Here is a 15,623-nt window from a genome sequence, read left to right as displayed (position 1 = left end):
ATGATTAAATGGCATTGCATGCACTAATTTCTGATTCATGAAAAGCGGGGCTTTGGCAAACAGATCAGAAACTACTTGACCTTTGATAAAGAGAACATTGAAAAAACCTTTTCCTAAGTAGAAGACCTACGACACAACCCTATCATGGAAAGCCTCTTCTTGCAGCCATTTACCAACATCTACTTTCGACGAAGGCTAACCATCAGAAGAGAAGAGAATAACATTGAGAGCGAAAACATGCTAACTTGACGCTGGACTAATTCAAAAGAAACCTTCAGGCATACCTTGCCACCCCTCGTTTGCGGCCCTTGAGTGTGTCCAGAGACCCTCTCAGCTATCCAATCAAGCACTACTCTTTTTCGCTCCCTCTCCTCCTTCGCTTGATCATGCGCACGCTTCATCTCCACAATATTTTCCTCCCCCCAGTCCCCTAGTCCCCCCATCCTCCCTCTTGTTCTTGCAAACACGACGCCCAAGTCCCTTCCATGCATGCAACCCGTCAACTAGCTGTCGTACTGAGGCATGCACCTCACACGCGTAAGGTACCCACGTCACAACCCCCCTAAAGATAAATGATAAGTCTCCCTCGCGTAAGCTCTCTTCCCTCCTTCTCATATCATTTGAAAAATGAGTTTTAAGGTTCCTTGATATTTATTCTTGAAATTCACTAAGGTTTAAAACTAAAGTTTGTGACTTTAGGAAGTCTAAGCTTTTAGTTTTAAAACTAAAGTTTGTGACCTTAGGAAGTGTAAGCTTTTATTTTTGAAATTGAATAAGCACGGTCGGAAAAAAATTAATTAATGTGGAGGCTAAATTTTTTATATGAGTAAAAAGTTTTTATTCGCAGGGAAAGAAAGACGAATAACTTTCTGAATACAGAGACCCCCTCCTCCCCCTCTCCCTCCGCTTCCCCCTCCGCCTCCGCCTCCCCCTCCGCCTCCTCCTCCTCCTCCTCCTCTCTACCGATGGATGATGCAGATAGGCGATCGAGATCGAGCAAGACAGGTCTGATTATACGGCCTCTCGCTCTTTCCGATTACTCCAAAGGCTTTACGGATCTCCTCAGGCAGCTTACATCAGTGGGCGAGGTTTCAAGCGAGGATTTTTCTCAAAGGTTCGAGGAGATGTTCAAAGCCGAAGGCTCCCCGTACTTCATAGCTGTGGTGGAGGACGAAGGCCAAATCGTAGCGGCGGGCACCCTCCTCATCGAGAAGAAGTTTATCCGCCAGTGCGGAAGCGCCGGGCATATCGAAGATGTGGTTGTGGATGCACGCATGCGCGGCCATCACCTCGGACAACGCATTGTGAAGTTCCTCACAGACTATGCCAGAGATGCCCATTGCTACAAGGTAATTCTGGACTGCAGTGAAGACAACGTAGGATTCTATGAGAAATGTGGATTCTCCAGAAAGGAGGCCCATATGGTAAAATACTTTGAATAGAATGGGCTGTGCTAAGTTTTCACTAAGTTGGGTCGAATTCCTTCTTTTGATTGAATGACAGAATGCTCAAATCAAATGGATGAGTGCCTATTACCTTGAATGGGACATTGCCTGATAGGATATAAGAGGTCAATGGGCGTTTCCTTGAAAGGGTCATTGCCTTGCATATTAAATATCTCGATGTCTGGTTCTTAGCAAATGAGTCATTGTCTTTGTCAAAGCAAATTGATTACACAGATGTGCGAAAGTATCTTGTCTTTTGTGGGGATGTGTGCCAAACCCTCCCCAAGAATCTGGTCTTTTGTGGGGTTGGGTGTAAAAGCCTTCGTACTACGTAGTCTATGGAACACGTCCCTTGTTCACCTTGTGATTTCTTTGAGTGGATGGGGTTCATGGATCCTAAGCGTTTTTGGAGGTGGTTAGCTGTACGGAGGTTTGTGACAAGGAATCTGTGGTGAAGGTCTCTTAACCTGTGCTTTGGTTTGATGCCTGTGTGGCTCTTCCTCGGCTCTCAAATTTTGTAATATGCTAGGCATTGAAAAATCTGGCATACATGCAGCTCTTGGTTCTCTTATGGGTGCCATGTCTCTCTGAGGGTATGATGTACGGGACCTCCTTGCTGGGACCAGACCTCGAGAGGTTGATTGGAGGACACGACTCTAGTGCGAGTCGAGGGAGCCTGCCTCTGTCCAAGGTATAGATACGGTAGAAGAGGGCATCAACTACCAAGGGGGCTGCTCCAAACACTGCAAGAATAATGTAGTGGGGCACTGAAGGCTTACTCTGAATCATCCATGAAAACATCATGACCTGCAATCTCTCTATCCTAGGCAACTAGTCGAGACTGGACATGTTAGGGTTTGGTATGCCAAGGTTACTAAGTGGTCCTCTCACATGGGCTTCATATGGATCGCTTGCCACTACAAGACCTCTCACCTGCTGCCAGGACATTGACTAACTTATCCAAGCTGACCTCTTAAAGCCGGAGACCCATGTCACATGGTTGGCTGCACTGCAGCTTCCTATGAAGATGCAGTTTTACCAGGATCACTTTATGAGGCTTACAGAGGATGGCTTCATTCAGAAGCCTGGCTAGCTTTATAGACACACGTCACGAGGATTGTGATTGGCTTGTAACGCGCGGAAGCTCTGGGTAGTCTTCTTTCAGCCCTAAACACTCTTGAAAACCATCTGATGCAAAAACGCACCATCTGATGCAAAAACGCAGGTAGAGAGAGAGTAGAGAGAGAGAGTGAGAAGTGCTGGAAATTCAGTATATACTATGGTACAAAAAGGTACATATCTTTGCAGCCATGGGCTGCCTTCATAAAAAGGTGGTTAACCCTAAATTCTATCCCCTATGGGACCCCTAGTGACTCACACCCCTAGTGGGAGTGAATGAATACAACATAGAGCAAAGGTGCCTTTATATAGGCCTTGGAGCATGTGGGAAACTGGCTGACTGCTGGTCGGCCAGTTATGGATTCATAAAATCAATAAAATACAGCCGACTGGTTCTCTTGGATGCGCCTGCTGCCAGCACCCTCTGTCCTGCAGCCGACAGCCCCTTTGGTACTGCTGATGTCATCCTCCATGCAGCCGACAGCCCCTGATCCATGCTTTGCTCCAAGTTCTGCTCCATGTCCATCTTCTACTTGTTCATAGTCTTTATCTGCTTGCCCCTTCTGGATTTAGTCTTGAGAAGGTCCATGGCATTGCTGATGCACATGACATCCCCCTCTACTAAACTTGATGACGGGAATCCAACCTGCTCTTGGATGACTGTCATCATCCCAATCCTGTTCTGAAGTCCCTCTGTCATCTTCCATTCTTGGCAAACCTTTTTTCTCTGAAAATCCGTTCTGTTCTCCAAACCACTCTGTCTCTGATGAAGATCTATGCATCTGGTCTTCCTCTAGTCCACAATCCATTCCTGCCCTGGCTCTGAACACCATCTTGGTCTTCGTTCCTGGAACTGAGTCTGGCACTCTCACATCACCCTTGGAGGATCAACCTCCCTTGGGACCGTTACCTGAGAACCTATCTGGCTCACGGAACTGCCATCTCCATCTGGCACTGTGGAACACCACCAACTAACCTCCTGGGAGTTCTTCCCGATCTGTGTTCTCGCCTTGGGCTTTGAATCCGTGTACTTTCCTGTACCTTGGACCTGTACACCATCATATGGGACTGAATCAGTGTTTAGCTTTGCTGAGCCTGATGCTCTGATACCAATGTAACGCGCGGAAGCTCTGGGTAGTCTTCTTTCAGCCCTAAACACTCTTGAAAACCTTCTGATGCAAAAACGCACCATCTGATGCAAAAACGCAGGTAGAGAGAGAGTAGAGAGAGAGAGTGAGAAGTGCTGGAAATTCAGTATATACTATGGTACAAAAAGGTACATATCTTTGCAGCCATGGGCTGCCTTCATAAAAAGGTGGTTAACCCTAAATTCTATCCCCTATGGGACCCCTAGTGACTCACACCCCTAGTGGGAGTGAATGAATACAACATAGAGCAAAGGTGCCTTTATATAGGCCTTGGAGCATGTGGGAAACTGGCCGACTGCTGGTCGGCCAGTTATGGATTCATAAAATCAATAAAATACAGCCGACTGGTTCTCTTGGATGCGCCTGCTGCCAGCACCCTCTGTCCTGCAGCCGACAGCCCCTTTGGTACTGCTGATGTCATCCTCCATGCAGCCGACAGCCCCTGATCCATGCTTTGCTCCAAGTTCTGCTCCATGTCCATCTTCTACTTGTTCATAGTCTTTATCTGCTTGCCCCTTCTGGATTTAGTCTTGAGAAGGTCCATGGCATTGCTGATGCACATGACAGGCCAGAGCAGAGTCTCTCAAATCTCTTGAGGGTGGAGACTAGGCATGCAGAGGGCACTACCGAAGAGAACATTATTTGCCAGTTTTGTTTGCTAGAGGTCAAGGCAAAGGAACACTATCTTTGTAGATGCCTAGTGTACTATGAGATACAAGGAAGGAAGGATTTGGGCCATTGTCTCGGGTCATTGATTTCCGACACAAGCAATGCCTGGGACTCTACCTGGTTGAGCTGTGCTGCCACAAAGATCAGCTATGCAAAGAGGCACAGCGGCATACCCCAGGTATCTCACAGTGCACCATCAAGGGTGTCTTTCATCCGACCGAGGATGGAGACCCTCACCTATGACCATGAGATAGCCCTGACCTGGATGCCCCTACTCGACGGACCAGGCAGTGCACAGTGACAGCACATGTGCAACAAATGTTACTCCGCCTAAAAGGCGCCTCCCTAGACAGAGGGCTGAGATGTACTGGTCCGAGGAGATGTTCAACCCCACAACTTCAGATCCAAGAGATGCCCACACTAGCGGTCTTTCCGCCCTAGAGGGGTCCTCGCTGATAGAGCTCGATCTATTTTGCAGGCCAGACGTCACCTGATCCAGAGCATCACAATCCTCCACAGGACAGATGCAGACCAGGAGGTTCTTCGATGCCATGATATGCTTCCATCACAGAGGCCAGATACTCTCTTGGCCACCATCAGATCCGTATCGTCTGATGAGGGCATCATTATTAGTTGATCATGGCTAGTTTCTCCCGTATAGGGTCACATGCTGATATCACATCTGTATACACTAGCGATAGTTGTTTTCCCTTTCCTTTCAGTTATTTTTTCCATGGCTCAGTATATCCGTGGTATTATTGTATCACCTATGGTCTCATAGACCCTTGGGATCTTTTGTAGACGTTATTTCTTTCTTTCTTTCTTTCTTTCTCTCTCACACAACAGGAGCCTCTCTCTCTCTCTCTCTCTCTCTCTCTCTCTCTCTCTTTCTCTCTCTCTCAAAAGCCGCAGGTCTTTGCATGCGCTGTGTGGGGATAAAGGGATTAGGTCTGAAGGGGATGAGTCATGGACTGAGAACAAACGTCTCTCTCCGTTCCCAAGTGGCAGAAGACGGAGGTGCCACATGCACCATCTCCTGCCTCTCTCTGCAGTGGGGCCGGTGAGGGAGACAGGGTGCTCTCTTCTCGACATGAGTGGGCTCTCTCGTCTCATCACAGAAGTAGGGACCTTAGGCTGCATGGCAGTGTGAACCTTATACTGTGTAAGGTTAATTAATTAATGCACACTCACAGTTTAATATACACTCTCATAGTTTCTTATCTGGAAGTAAAAAGGGTATGTACAGATCTTGGGGATGTACAACCAATTGATCCCAAACGTGCCGTTTTAGAATTATGCTGATTGTTGTCTCAGGTCACAATCAATTTTGGGCACATAATAATTTAGCAACGAACCAATCCAGTGGCACACCAATCTAGTGGCATACTCATCCTTGGTATAGATCGATCGCTAATTTGTTCTTGGAAATGCTATTGGTTAATTGCATTAGTCTGTACCTTTTCAAAAAGCTTTGTAAAACAGTTTTTTCATGGAAAGTATTGATGGCCCACTTATGGATGGCTTGTAATTTGTTCAAGGGAATGTAGGGTGAGGAGCTATGTAATTAGATTCCTAGTTCTTAATGTATAAATATATATATATATATACATACATCTATCTAAAACAAATAGATGATTCTGCCACAAGGATTTTTAGGGCCAACAGCTCCCTCATTCATATTTCCTTAACTATGGTTGTAAATTTTGTCTTAATGTACTTATTTGTCTCTTCAATTATACTTGATCTTGATCTTGATTTCCTTTGAATCTCTGGAGTTGCCTTCTCTCTATCGTGGCTAGACGAGGTTTGAGTGTATGAAGTCATCCTTTGAGTGAACCATTCCCTTTGAGATGATGATGATGATATTAATGTTCTTAGAGACAAAGTTTAGTGTATGTGACCAAGAGTAGAACATAAAAATCATGTGTCATATGAAGGCATGCAGCCTGTTGTGTAGCATGTGCACATGAGACTAACCGATGAGGTATGTGTGCTATTGGCCACCGAATCATGGGAGGCCATTAGGTGGTGTTCATCTTAGTACCAGTGAAATGGTCATGTCTGTAAAGAACCTTGGAGATGTATGTTGTTAAAGGTGGCATTTGAGGAATCATGATGCAGCTAAGGAATCGCCATGGAATCATACTTTAATATTTGTGTAGTGTGGCAGTCCATCAGTGCATGTTGCATATCCTTGACAGCCTCTGAGCCACAATGAAGGTAAATGCAATGAAATCGTACTTTGAAGGCTATCAAGGTGCTGCCCATCCTTAATAGCCAATGAAATCATGTTTTGATATCTGTACAGGTGTTGGCATCACAGTCCACTCATCCTTGATAGCACCTGAGCCATAATGAAGGCATATATAATCTATGTGAGAGGAGACTTGTCTTAAGAGTTACCGATGTCCCACTATGTGGCAGGTGAAATCCTATGGGAATGGTGGCTACTTTTTGTTATTCTGAGCGGGAACTGGTTTTATAAGATAAGGTTATGTGCAGCTTCCTTTGATGGCCATGTGTGCCCATCTGCAATGATGGGCAAATATGATGGGTAATGGAGGAATTTGGTGAGATGCTCTTCATGCTCCCATATATACGTGTGTGTTTAATATATATAATTTTGAAATGCCACCGGTCCCCCGTCCCCCCCCCCCCCCCTCTTTTCTCGAAGGTACTATTGCCTCTCTTGGGTTTTCCTTTTTCTTTCCAAGCACTTCTCTAAGCCAAAACTGAGGAGCACTTATGAGAGTATGTATAATAAATTTTAAAAAGCTGAAGCATATGTAAGATCAAGCATACAATGCAAATATAACACTTTTCCAAAGAAATTGACGAATGAAAAGCATACTGAAGGGCATATCAACTTCTTATACTAATTTTTACTATGGTTTGTTGGTCATTGGCTTTAAGGAACATTAAATAAGTCTTAAAAAAACCAAAGAAAAAACTTGTCCTCCAAAGAAGGTGATAATTCTCTTGTGCTTAGTTTTTCAAGAGGTCTACATGTTGTTTAGCTTACATGGTGTTTGTGAATCGCTTGACAAGTGCTATGCTTGCTTTGCATTTGTCGATTTCCTTCATTAAAGTGTTTTTTGAACTTGATGTTTGCTAAGAGCTTGACATATGTTTATTGCCTTGCACTTGTCAAATTCCTTTATTAAAGTGTTTTCTTTGAGCTTGATGTTTGCTACGAGCTTTACATATGTTGAGATTTTTGAACACATGTTGAGAATTTTTTAACACATGTTGAGATTTGTTTTGGGATTAATAATCTCAACACGTCAAAAAATCTCAATACAAAAAATGCAACACATGTCAAGCTCTTAGCAAACATCAAGCTCAAAAAAAACACTTTACAATTGGAATTGACAAGTGCAAAAAAATCTTGAGCATATATCATCATCTTAGTAACAAAAGTTTCATTATGTAATAGTTAGTTGAATACTTGCTAAAATCATTGACAAATGCAAAGCAAGCTTTAGCACTTGTCAAGCTATTAACAAACACCATGTAAGCTAAAGAACATGTAGACTTTATGAAAAAATGAAGGATAAGTTTTATCTTTGGTTTCTTTTTTACTTATTTAATGTTCCTTGAAGCCAATGGCTAGCAAATAGTAGTAAAAATTAGTATTGGTGGCCAACTTTTATGAAATTTCGTGCGTTTTTCTTAAATGAAAAAGTTTTTCGTGTGAAATATTAGGATTGGGTCAACAAATAATTCAAAGAATTACTAAGCCCAAATTAAAAAGTTTAATTTGGCCATTGTTCACATATAAGTTCAAGTCTAAGCATCTATAGCAAAAGCTTGTTCACATATCAATATACATGAAATCCTTTTGGTAGGACTTTCTTCAAGTCTCTTCAAGAGTCTTGACGAACACATGTTTAATATCCTTGAGCTTTCTACAAAATCCTTGTTTCGCAAGCAAAGTTCTAAAGGTTTAGGATAAATTGGTTTGAGAGATAGTAGACATATACTTGGGGTAACAATGTACAAATTTTAGGATAACTTCTCTATATGTAACCACTCAAGAAGAAAAGGCACCCACATGAATTCAAAGGAAGGTTTTGAGGTAGATTATATACAAAGGGTTTGAAATGGTGTGGTTATTGTTGTTGCTCTTGTTGATCTTGGTTAGAATTCTTGTGTCAAGATTATCAATTGTGGGGAATATAGAATGATATGCAAAAACATGTAAAGTATATTTCAAGATAATGAAGGGGGTAAAGAAATGTACCAACTTATCTTTAAAGATGTATATGCATGTGGAAAACCTTGCCATGCATTTCATCTTTTATTGGGATGCTACTTCAGGCCTAAAATTTGAAGGTTAGCTTATAATGATTTGAAGTATAAATTTTCATCCACCCATCATGGCCTCCATTCGTCCACAAATATTGAATGAGAAGTATTGAGCCCTTCTCTAGCATATGGATTATTAAGGCTAGTGTAGTGAATTGCTAGCAACTTCGCTTTGGACACATCATCAAACACCAATTCAAAAGACAATAGACAATGAAAATTTTTGCTAGATGCTTTGGACACATCAGCAAACACCAATTCAAAAGATGCTTTGCAGTAGACAATGAAAATTTTTGCTAGTTTTTTTAATATTATGCATTTGAAAAGCTATATTTTTTGAAAATATTATATATTCAAAATTCTAGACACACTAGCTACTTCAAAAATTTTAGAACAAAATTTTGCCTCTTGGTTGACCATGAGAGTAGGGTCAGCAGGAAGAGAGCTTACCCTTCTTGCAATGTAAACATGGGGTGTCACCCTTCTTCCAAAAGGTAAACCCCCCTTTGAAGAAAACCCTGCTTATTGTTAGCTCATAGGTCACAAGAAAGGCATCCATACCACATCACTAGCTGAAGTTCACAACGAAATGCACCATATGTATGTACAACTCCTTTATTGGGATGCTACTAAACCACTCATCATAAGCTTAGTAATTCAAAACAATGAGGGCACTACTTCACCTCATTATGCTCATTGGGTTGATAAAAATAAGCTATATATTAGTTCAAATGAAGAAGTGAAATTCAACATATTCGTTAAGCTAAGCTAAGTGGTGTGGTAATGCAATAATGCAAGTGTCTACTAGCCCTTGTTTGAAAACTAGAAACCATTTGTAATTGTAGTTCTTTTACACAATTTAACATTTCAAACAAAAATAAGATATATCATGACTTACAAAAGAACATACTCTAGTTAATATATGATTGCATTACATTGTTAAAAGAACATTTGTAGGGGGTTGTTAAAAGGTAGGCTAATTCGTTGAGAGGCACACAAAAATGAGTAGTGAATGGGCAAAGGGAGGCTATGAAATTGGTTTTGCTATTTTGGGAAAAGTGGGGGGAAAGAACATGCTTATGTGCATGTAAAATTAATGGGTTGGACAAGGAATGGAGAAAGTAACAAGCTGCAAGAAAAGTTTTTAAGGTCTAGAAACAAGCACAAGTTTAAGGTCTCGACCCAAGGCCATTGGGAGCCACAAATAATGTAGTATTGAAAATGATACCAAGGCCATTGGGAGCCACAACTAATGTAGCATTGAAAAAGTGCGCATATGCATATGCATATGCACACACACACACACACACACACACACACACACAAATGCATGCACATGGGAACACATGCGCACGCGCTCGCACACATGAAATATACCTTTTGTGCCCTTGTGGTCCTACACCTTGCCCCTCAAGTTTTTAAAGGTCCTTTCCATAGGAATAAATGAATTTTGTGCATCTAATGTGGAAACAAGATACATTTGGCCCTCAAACTTGCCATTCAATTTTTTTCCTGAAAGAATCACATTGCAATGCATGAGCATGTGACCCCCCTCCCCCTCCCCCTCTTCCCCCCCTCTGCAAACACACACACACACACACACACACATGTACAATGTGTGGATGAAAATCTAATAGTAAAGCCCAATATGTTAACATTTATTTCAGTTTCTGTACCATTGCATTTAATGGGAGTCGAGAATTTATGGGAAAATTTGAAATTTTGGCCCCTACTCAATACTATGTAAGGACCTCTATTAAGCATAAACCAGTGCTGATCCTCATTGGCACTATTATACAGTCATTACATTTATCTACTAACCTTGGATTTTTGATCGTATGGACCTATCTCACTAGTACCATGGGCATAATCAACTCCAAACTGCAATGTAGAAGCCCCTCCTGTAACAGGTGTAAGGTCCCTAATCCCAGTACCTGCATCATCATCAGGACTTGGCAGAGCGAGGTCCCACCTCACAGTTTTTGACTGCCCACCACTAGTACCTGTCAAGCTTGCCACATTCATCTTCGGATCAGCGGCATCAAGATCATGGTGATACTCATCATTAGGTGGTAACAGCGGACTCAGTGTCGGCACAGTTTTCGAGTTTCCGAGCAGCCATGGGAGACCATCCAGCTGATTTGCTGATCCTGCATTGAAATATAGGGAAGGGTTTGTCATGGATGACCTTGCCCCATCAGCAGGAGGGTATGAATAGTACTGAAAGCCGCTGCTGATAGTTGCCATGTCAATCTGCTGGGATGCTTCAGGTTCCAAAGACAATGCCTGCAAGAATTGATGGGTACTCTTCACATCGTCGCCCTTATCATGAATCAAGCTTCTGTTTGATATCATATGTGGGGACACATCAGCAGTGCTGGCCAAAATGGCACCTTCGTTGGACTGGTTTTGCTGCCCCTGAGATTGCAAGCTACTGCTGCTCTCGGCTACATGGGAGTTGGCTTCAAAAGGGAAAATGGAGCCCTGTATGGCCTTTTCATATGGCAATGAAAGCATCATGTCATGGTGCCTGGACGCCCGATTCAGAGGCTGTTGCATTGTGTATGAAGATGCACTATTATTCAATGGCGACCCATATGCTTGCCTGACTTGAACCAGTGGTAGCATGCTGTCCAAGCTTGATGTTGATGCCGAGTTTTGTGTGCTTTCAAGAATACTGCCAAGGTTCCAGCTTAGGGTTGGGGGTCCTAAAGAAGAACTGTAGGTGTTGGATTGCAAACCCCCCCTGTATGCTGAAGCCCCCGGCGGCACACCCATGTGGGTAGTGTCCTTGAGAGAACCTTCACTGGCTGATCTTTGCATGTGAGCCTGGTTAAATTTTGGAAGAGCTGATGGACTGTTCTGCCCTGACATCCTTAAAGGAACAAAAGAAATTTTAAAAAAATGACAGAACAGAAGATTAAAAAGAAGAAGAAATTATGATAACTACACTAAAATCATTTCACCACTTGTTGCATAATGTCATCAACCATGTGGTTGAGTCCCAGAAGTCAATCCAAAGATTACTATTATGGTGTGGTTATAATCTGCACCATAATAATGTCATGACATATTATTTATGATGTGGTTCAGTACTGCACCATAATGATTTCATGACATCATTATGATGCGGTTCAGTACTGCACCATAATGATTTCATGACATATCATTATGTTGGGTTAAGTACAATCACCATAGCATATCATTGTGATGTGATTTAAGTGTAAACATCATGATTTCATGGCATTATGATAAGGCTGTGTATAATCACCATAATAATGTCATGGCATATCACTATGATGTGGTTCAAATTGACAGCTTTCAGATGGCAAATTAATCAAGAGATAGAAATGTACTTGGTTCTTACATGATTGATGAGAACTCTTGCTTCATTAGCAATTGCCGCGCATTCATCACTTGCTCGCGCTCGCGCTCTGTACAAAAAATGAACACGTTATCTTTCTGAAAAACACAGTTTAGCGATGCCATTTTTCAAAGTGAGATAGAAAACAAGTGTTAAAAAACCTGCCTTGTCTATGCCTGTTCATGTGCCCACCAAGGGCCTGCGACTTCGCAAACTTCATGGGACAAAATCGGCATTCGTAAGGCTTAAAGGATTCCTCATCATCACTGGGGCTGGATCTTTTCCTTTTATCTGTGATGCAAACTTGAAAAATTAGTGCTTAAACAAAAAACATGCATCATTTAGATGGGTTTTTTTAAACGTGGGCATTAGAATTTCTGAATGTAGGACAATCTCATGCGCGATAACTCGCCCGACCACTATGAAAATCCCCATGCATCATGTGAAACACCAGGCATCTTATTAAAAAGAAAAAAGCCAACACTTGACATGATGCAAAGTGTTTGAAGGATTAACTTTTGAACTGCTTAAGTCACCTTCAAACACCATGCATCGGCTGCTGACCTGATTGTTCACTTGCAGCAGTGCTGCAGCTTGATGCCTCTTGATGGCCTCCTGCCATTCTAAAGAATGACTCAGCTCCTGGGGCATCATTTGAAGCCTGTGAATGCAATTGAAAGGTCTGGATTAAATCAATTAAGTCCTTATTGCACCTTAATCCTCATTTTGATCATCCATATAAGCACTTAGCAAACATCTTGATTACCCATACCCTCACTCTGATCGTCACTAAGCATTTTGATTACCCATTATCATGTTGCCTCATCTTGATCATTACAGAAAACAAGGATATTATTTCTTCATGCTAGCTACCCTTTGACCGTCTCCTGGATCGAATTGAATTCCCCATACCCTCACTCTGATCGTCACTAAGCATTTTGATTACCCATTATCATGTTGCCTCATCTTGATCATTACAGAAAACAAGGATATTATTTCTTCATGCTAGCTACCCTTTGACCCTCTCCTGGATCGAATTGAATTCCGGAACTCTCTTCATGTTGGCTACCTTTCCCTGATGGTTTTCTTGCAAGAGCGTGGCTATGTTGCTGGGCATAGGTGATGTAGGCAATTAAATAAGAAGACAATACATTCCCCCAAAGTGAGGAAGGACCTAATCACAAGTGGTGCATAATTGAACATAATTGATCCATTCTAAGCATGGGTAATCCCTCATAGAGAAGCATATTAATCAATTATTTGAGGTAATTCCAAAGCATTGTTTTCTATCCATTAACAACAAACATGTATGAGTAGATTCCACAACCCATTACAGAAATTTTATGCATCTTAACTCATTCTTATGGATAGCTCCAAACATGATTATTTAGGTAGTTTTAAGCAATATTATTACTCCATTCTTATAGATAGCTTCAAATGAGCAACCTTTCTTGTTAAGTTCTTATCAAGAGTATCCTTAGTTCAAATTATAATGCAATATATTATCAGAAAATACCAGGATTCAGTTCCACAAGGTTGCCTTTCTTCACAAGACTCCAATGAGGTTGAGGTTGATAGTAGCTTTCTGCACGACAATACAAAAGCCTCCTGCAACCACAAGCACCCTTATTATCACATTGAAGTTAACTCCTACAAAGATCTTATCAGATTTTAGGGATTCTAGTACCCACCTTGCATGCTACATAATTCAATCAATTCATCAAAGAGAGGCTTCTGATTAATGATAATTAGAAGGGGTAAACATGGTGTCTGCATGGCTTCTTGTGGTTTGTGGTTCATGGGTTGGCAAGGAATTTGCATGCAGTTCAAAGAAAGGCAAGCACATATGGTTATATGTAAGCTGCAAGATATGGTACAGAAACTCATATAGAAGCACAATATTATATGTGGGTGGATGAATAGATACAGATGAGCAAAAGGATATAATAGCATAAGTCGTACATATTGTACATAAATTGAGACATAATTAGGGCAAGGAGGGTGGCTTTAATTCAATTATCACTTAGGTAATCCTCTGACTTGATGGGCTGCAAGAGTATTGACTTGGATGTTATTAAATAATGTGCCTAACAATGATGGGCTGCAAGAGTGTTGATTTGGATGTGATTAAACAGTGTGCCTAACATGATGGGTAATCGGCTTCTGGTATTGTATTAATCCAGCTTAACTGCATGATTAGCAACAAACAAAAACCCATATACAAAACCTAATAAGCTTGCAGAGGTCGCCCTCTCCATAGTATGACACAGTCAAGAGAGAATACTTAGATGGGTTTGGGTTAAAATTGTTAACACTAAAGTGAACTGAAAGATAGCTTAGCTTGGGAAAAAGTCAAGTACACACAACGACAGCAACAAGTAGTACATGGAGATGATTTAAGAGATGAATACACAATAAAAGCTGCAGTACATGTATGATTAAGAGATGACTACACAGTAAAAGCTGCAGTATTACATCAGTTGGAAGACGATGATAAAAGCTTGTTTACTTCTTGTTAAGATTTGATTAACGAAACAGAAGATGATTTAACCAGTAATGAACTAAAAGCTGCAGTTAAGAGATGCAGTGAGTGCGAGTGGGGGCGGGGGGGAGTGATTTACTTGCGCTGGTAGTGATGGTTATTTTGGAGAAGGCGATGGCAAAGGAAGGCGGAAAAGCCAGCAGAGGGGCAAGAAAGGGTCATAAATTCAAGGGGGTTGGGGGAGAAAACGAATGCTAAGGCCAGGGTGGCGCCAGCCGCGCTCTGCATGGACGCTTAGCCTACCACGTTACCAACTAATACCCACCCCTTCTCCTACTTAACTCCCAGTCTTTCCTCCTTACTTTTCAACCTTTACCCAAAATGATTAATCATAAAGTTTAACCCCTCATTACCTATGAATAATATACTGTCCTAATAACCTTATTGTTAGAATTGCACACTCATTAACGAAACCAAGTCATTGACTTAATTATTGTACATCACCCCTCATCACATGGCTCCTTGATTTCAGTTGATGAAATCAAAGAAAGCTCTTTGAATTCTTTGTAGCTAGTTTGGTCCTGCTTTGAAAGGGTCATTGTCCTCTTGATGCACTTCCATTGCATCCATCTATGTAGAATATACGGATGTATGCTTTTGGATCTAGGAGAGCGACTAGTAATGACACACCACCATTGAGATCAGTTTAGCCGAGGTCACATCACCCCTCGTCACATGGCTCATTGATTTCAATTGATGAAATCAAAGCAAGCTCTTTGCACTCATTATAGCTAGTTTGGTCGTGCTTTGGAAGGGTTACTTGAACATCATTGTTCTCTTGATGCACTAATTCCATAGCATCCATCTCCATATCATCATGCAAATATGGAGGTATACATTTGGATCTAGGAGCGACTTATATGACATACCACCAATTGAGATCATTTTAGTTGAGGTCACATCACATGGCTCGTTGATTTCAGTTCGTGAAATCAAAGCAAGCACTTTGAATTCATTGTAGCTATAGTTTGGTCTTGCTTTGAAAGGGTTGCTTCAATGTCATTGTCCTCTTGATGCACTTCCCTTGC

The 15,623-nt window shown here is 41.7% G+C and overlaps 2 protein-coding genes across 2 annotated transcripts; one reads left to right on the top strand and one right to left on the bottom strand.

Annotated features, from left to right (window-relative positions):
- The first annotated feature begins 872 nt into the window (after nt 1–872).
- Nucleotides 873–1,644, top strand: GNA1 (glucose-6-phosphate acetyltransferase 1). Its single transcript, XM_086822372.1, has one exon. The coding sequence runs from the start codon at nt 966–968 to the stop codon at nt 1,440–1,442; it is 477 nt and encodes a 158-aa protein (XP_086678498.1). The 5' UTR covers nt 873–965; the 3' UTR covers nt 1,443–1,644.
- An 8,691-nt stretch (nt 1,645–10,335) lies between these two features.
- LOC147622742 (uncharacterized) lies at nt 10,336–13,618 on the bottom strand. The gene is made up of 5 exons (XM_086822689.1): nt 13,570–13,618; nt 12,618–12,714; nt 12,219–12,344; nt 12,057–12,123; nt 10,336–11,564 (listed from the first exon to the last, which is right to left on the bottom strand). The coding sequence occupies exons 2-5, from the start codon at nt 12,673–12,675 to the stop codon at nt 10,499–10,501; spliced, it is 1,317 nt and encodes a 438-aa protein (XP_086678815.1). The 5' UTR covers nt 12,676–12,714; nt 13,570–13,618; the 3' UTR covers nt 10,336–10,498.
- Nucleotides 13,619–15,623: the final 2,005 nt, after the last annotated feature.

The sequence above is a fragment of the Cibotium barometz genome, chromosome 28, assembly GCF_041138505.1.
Source record: "Cibotium barometz isolate CiBa-2024 chromosome 28, ASM4113850v1, whole genome shotgun sequence".
NCBI lineage: Eukaryota > Viridiplantae > Streptophyta > Polypodiopsida > Cyatheales > Cibotiaceae > Cibotium > Cibotium barometz.
Note: the sequence above shows the minus strand (reverse complement) of the source record. Positions and strands in the feature narration are given on the sequence as shown.

What these genes read in the sequence shown, in the direction of transcription:
- GNA1 (XM_086822372.1), top strand. Translation starts at nt 966, where the DNA reads ATGGATGATGCAGATAGGCGATCGAGATCGAGCAAGACAGGTCTGATT.
- LOC147622742 (XM_086822689.1), bottom strand. Translation starts at nt 12,675, where the DNA reads ATGGCAGGAGGCCATCAAGAGGCATCAAGCTGCAGCACTGCTGCAAGT. An exon ending in TGCTGCAAGTGAACAATCAG is followed by an intron (nt 12,345 to 12,617) that starts GTCAGCAGCCGA and finishes TTTGCATCACAG; the next exon opens with ATAAAAGGAAAAGATCCAGC. An exon ending in CAAGAGTTCTCATCAATCAT is followed by an intron (nt 11,565 to 12,056) that starts GTAAGAACCAAG and finishes TGTTCCTTTAAG; the next exon opens with GATGTCAGGGCAGAACAGTC.